Source organism: Gossypium hirsutum, chromosome A03 (genome assembly GCF_007990345.1).
Source record: "Gossypium hirsutum isolate 1008001.06 chromosome A03, Gossypium_hirsutum_v2.1, whole genome shotgun sequence".
NCBI classification, from domain to species: Eukaryota; Viridiplantae; Streptophyta; class Magnoliopsida; order Malvales; family Malvaceae; genus Gossypium; species Gossypium hirsutum.
The window spans coordinates 89,567,966-89,573,302 of record NC_053426.1 but is presented as its reverse complement, the minus strand read 5'-3'; the positions used below and the strand labels follow the sequence as shown (position 1 = coordinate 89,573,302).

Sequence of the window (5,337 nt, the reverse complement as noted above, 5' to 3'; positions counted from 1 at the left end):
TGCTTTTCACCATATTCCCGCCTCCAAAAGCCATTACATGAATACCCCATTTCTTCAATGTCTCCCTTTTCAATGTTTATAACCCAAATATGGTTTTAATTTGTTACGGAGAACTTTTAAGCTGTTTTCCTTTTTAAGTTTTGTTTGGCAAAATCTATATAATAAATGGGTTCACCCTCGATGTTTAATTTAATTTTATTGTTAATTCTAGCAATGAAGGCGTGGGTTGCTTGAGGCGGCTGTTACTTGATTATATAATCTCATCGAGCCGTTTGATGAGGATCATTAATCTGTTTAATTGCTAATAAATCCCAATTGGTTTAGATTTCTAGTCTCTGCCTAGTTCAGATGGAATAAAATTTCCACATTTCGTTTATGAAGCGTTTGGCTGTCTACCAAACTGCCCATTCTCCAAAACCATTCCTCAATAACGACAATGTCTATGGAATTCATTGTTTTCACCAATACTATGGACGATGCTGAAACTTATAATAGAAACCCAAAAATTGCTTAGTAAGTCTCAGGGTAACTTGGATCTTCCTGGGTCTAAGTCCATCTAAACCTTGTTCCAGCAGGATTATTAAGACGATGAAGACCAAATCAGGTAATCCTAGAAACTGAGTAGTCTCAAGAGACTGACCGTTATACATTTAGCCTGATAGAGAGAGCATAGGTTTTGCTCCCTTCTCCTTTGGAACCGTATATCATGTTAAGAGGTATTTTATTGATTAGTTAATAATGTTAAGAGCCTTTGGCTTCATGTGACAAAAAGGGGTCGTGGATTTCTTTTTATTGAATAGCATAGATTACATAGCTTGAAACTTAAAGAAAAGTTTAAGAGCAATAACATTTTAGAGTGTTGCCCTGAATTTTGTCGATGATCCTCTTTGCTTTCCACCAAATTGGCCCTTCTCCAAAACCCAATCCTCAATCATAGCCTGAGAATTCAAAGCTTGGTCAGCAGGCAAAAGATGCCCTGCTCCTGAAACTACAACATTGGTCAAGCTCGCCCATTTTTGCAGGTACCCTGCAAGCTCTCCGTTTACTTTCCAAATCACTCTATCAGCCATCTTGAACTTCTCAATCCCTTCCCATTTCATGGTCTTCACCCATGCCTCTGTTGATACCACACCATCCCTTAAATCATATAGCCCTTGATACAACAGTACCTTGCTGTTCTTCACCAAGAACTCCACCATGTACTTCACGCTCTTCATCACATCTTCATGCAATACATCCCCAACAACATCGCTGCACTCCTCGAAAACCATGGATTCATTCACTCCTAATGCTCTTTTTACTTCAGCTATGTTAAGAAATCTGACAGCAAATTCTGTCTGGTAAGGGATTTTCTTTGTGAAGTCATACAAAGTTGCCAAACCAGTCATGTTTTGCAGCCTGCTTAAGACCTTGCTTCTAGCATTTGTTGCCTCACTCCAGTTCCCCATCTTAACCAACTCAACAGCCTCCCTTTGTGCTTCCTCAAGTTCACCCTTTTGCCTCTCGTTGACTAAACCACAATAGTAAGCATTGTCTGCATGAGTTGTCACCTGGGTGACCGGATCCGTTAGTCCATCACCTATAGCGACACCCCTGAAGTTCACTCTTCGTGAAACCGGCAACTGGGGATTTTTTTTCAAAATATAGTACCCAATTGCAGGAACATACTTTCCTGCATAACTCTCACCAGTAATATAAATAGGACGATCCTTAAACAACGGATCTAATGAGGTAAAATCAGTGATAGCAGCAAACAAATGCTTGGCAACAGAAAGTTGGTCTCTGGGAATTTCTTGCGGCGTCGATGCAATGCTAAACCCTGTTCCAATAGGATTATCGAGAAAAAGAAGACCAAAAAAGCGGTTCCAAGAACCTGGATTGCGCTCAAGAGTCAAATTATGAGCGTTTTTCATGTGAGAAGAGACAACACGCCATGGTCCGAGCTCAAACAAGTTGCCAATCATGGAGGAGCATCCAGGGCCACCTTGGAGCCAAATGAGAAGTGGGGTTTTGGAGTGAGGGGAAGTGGGGGTTTGAGCTTCATAGAAGGCATAAAAAATAGCAGAACCAGTGGCGTGGTTGACCGGAAGGTAGCCAGATTTGGTGGGGAGGGGGTCTTTGGGGAAGAGAGGAGTTGTTGAAGCAGTGAGATAAAACGAAGAGTAAAGGCAGAGGAAGAAGAAAGCGCTTGTTGTCGTTGACCTACTCCTTGCCATTATGGTCACAAGTGTTTGCAAATTGTACTCATTAGCTTTTAGTAATAGATTTTGCTAATAGTTATGCTCGGTTTTGCTTTTTTTTTTTTCGAAAATAGTTAAGTCCGAGGAGAGCTCTTTTTGCTTATTTGTATTACAAAGATTAATTTTGTATTCAATTTAAATAAACTAGTATGGTTTTGGAACTCTTGTTTGGGTTAATTATTTCAACATTCAAAATTTAGACTAAAATTTGAATGTTGAAATATATTTAGAAGTTTTTATTTTCTTTTTATATTTTTAAAATTTAGTCATTTTTATTTTTAGAAATTTAGTTTTTTTTATATTTTTAATTTAAAAATTCAAGCTTAACTCCCTAACAGTATTAAAAATTTTCTATAAAATTTTATGGTTTAACATTTTTGAAATTAAAGAAATACCCGGTAACTATATAACAAAAAAGAAGAAGATATTTTTAAAATCATCTTTAACTATAACAAAAAAGAAAAAGATATTTTTATAAGAAAAAGAATAAAAGTTGATTAAATTACAATAATTCTAGGCGTATTAGCACTATTAAGATCATCCTTAACTAGACGACAAACTTCATTCGGAACTTGTGGAACTTGTGCAAACATGTGGAACACCAATTGCCAGCATTGCATCAACAACTTTGTTCTCCTCACGGTAAACATGAACAACTCCAACCTCCCAATCCGACCTTAAAAGTCTCTTTATGGCTCTCACCAACACATTAGCACCATGGTTATCTTCTTTCTCTTTAATAAGAGAGATTACAAATAAACTAAGATCACTTTACTTGCCCCTATATGCTAAGTCTGCTGCAATCACTCCAAGGCTCTACAAAGTTTTGCTTCCATAATCGAACACACCTCAGTAATTATAGTAAAGCCCACTAGTCAATCACAATTATTACCCCGAATAACACCCTCAGCCATAGCCGCACTTGTGCCACTATTCCTTGTCCAATCTATATTAACCTTGATCCACCCTTCTTGGCTTTGTCTAGTAAATAAGGGATCGAACTCTCTGCTTTGCATTACTAACAAGCACTTCATCAGCTCTCGCTTTACTGGTCTCAATGGTTAACCGATTAGCTTGCTACAAAATGGATTCACACTCAACAAAATCTTGGTTAACTAGTTTCCTACTGCGCCTCTACCATAACAACCATACTAGAAAGCCTAATTTGATATCTCAATTGCTATCCAACTCAGAAAAACATGATGGAGCCAATATATTTGTGAAAATCCAATCTGTAATATTCATGGTTAAAAACACAAGCAAATTACCAGGATTAATAATGCCATGCCAAAGGAAGGTTGCCGGAAAACACTACTGAAGCACATGGTGAATATCCTCCTTTTCTTCATTGCATAGTTGACACATTCCATCATCCGTCAAATGTCTCTTTACCCGATTCACATTGGTTAACAACTTATCAGTCGACGCGAGCTATAGAAACATTTTTACTCGTTGTGGACCCTTATGAGTCCAAAGCCTCCATTTTCGATAAGCTTGTACCACATTATTATGCATTAGAACATCATAAGTCGATCTTGATGAGAAGCCCCCCTTTATTCCATTGCCAGTTGGGGGAAATAATTAACATCCCATGTAAGAGGTGGCCGTTTACTATCAATTTTTGCCAACACCGAATGAGGTAGCATATGTACAAAAATGTCCCATTTCCAACACCCATTTGCATTTACGATATGCACTATAAGTATTGTTGGATCTAGTGTCCTAAGTGTAGTATATTCGTTTGTACACTTGTAATTTTTTCAAATAGATTAGTTAATAAAAATTATTTATGAATTATATTAATATCCTTTGTATACTGTTCTCACATGATTTTTCTATGTAAAACAAAATAAAAGCAAATATTAACTTACTGATTGTATAACTAATACTAAGCGATATCATGTGGTTGGATCGTAATATGGAAAACCAACTTATATTAATAGATAAACTTAAACATGTTCTTAGTCTAATGGGAAATGAGCAAATTGATTGGAAAACGAATATACTATCTATCAAGTCCAATTGAAGAGATGTTTTGTCTTGGGCATTGGAGCGGATGACTCTAGAAGATAGAGGCATAGATGTCTTGGGCATTAGAGCAGATGACTCCAGAAGATAGAGGCATAGATGTGACTGACTGGACTAACAATACATCAGACAAGATCCAAGAAGAATAGATCCTAAATCTATTTGTCGATTTATTCAGCTCTAACATTCATAATGTGGCATACCTTAATCCCGAGTGGATGATGGATTATGTATGCATGGCTCGTATACTTTGAAGTAAGTAAAAACCTGAGTTCAAATAGATAAGGAACTAAAAGCTGGTGCATTAGGTATACAAATTCTGTAGTATGTAGCATCATTCACAATAGTGGAATTCATAGCCCAAGACATGGGTAAATGATATCCTCTCATTGGCATTACATGATAGATGAAGAGTAAATGTGGTCACGGGTCGTTTATCTTTGTGATGAATGACTTAATTACTACATGATAGTAACTGACTTTTCATGAAGGAAGATGTAATGATTACCATGAGATAAAATAAGATCAAATTGGGAGAACAAATTTATCCCAAAGAGATTAATGATATCCTATGAGGGTAATACACTTATAACAATGTCATTGGACGAGCATTGACAAGTAGCTTTCGTAATGGTATGTAATTGGGGAGAGCTTAGTTACGATACTATAGTGGAATGACTTCGTAACTAAATGAGCTTAAAATTAATAGGTGAAAAGCTAAAACTTAATTATAAATCATTTGAGCCCTAATCACATATGTCCAATCAGTCCCTCTGCTAGCTCGTTGAAACCAGAAATGAATTGCGTGTTAAATTAAATGAATAAAAATGATAAAGTTAGAGAAATAGGTTACATTCAGAAATGAATTTAGTTTCTCACTAAGTATGAAAATGACCTGGGAATTAATTTAAGCTTTTCGAATTATTATTTAATTAATTGAAGTTAAAAATGGAATTAATTTAATTGGTCATTGTGAATTTGTTAAATGTAGAAATTAAATATATTTTCTCATTGATTATTTTACGGTAAAGTTGCCATGATTTTTATGGAATTAGAATTGTGTTGAGAA

At 36.1% G+C, this 5,337-nt stretch overlaps 1 protein-coding gene across 1 annotated transcript; it reads right to left on the bottom strand.

The window, feature by feature from the left end:
* Positions 1 to 762: 762 nt before the first annotated feature.
* LOC107931937 (serine carboxypeptidase-like 50) lies at positions 763 to 2,394 on the bottom strand. Its single transcript, XM_016863906.2, has one exon. The coding sequence runs from the start codon at positions 2,214 to 2,216 to the stop codon at positions 852 to 854; it is 1,365 nt and encodes a 454-aa protein (XP_016719395.1). The 5' UTR covers positions 2,217 to 2,394; the 3' UTR covers positions 763 to 851.
* Positions 2,395 to 5,337: the final 2,943 nt, after the last annotated feature.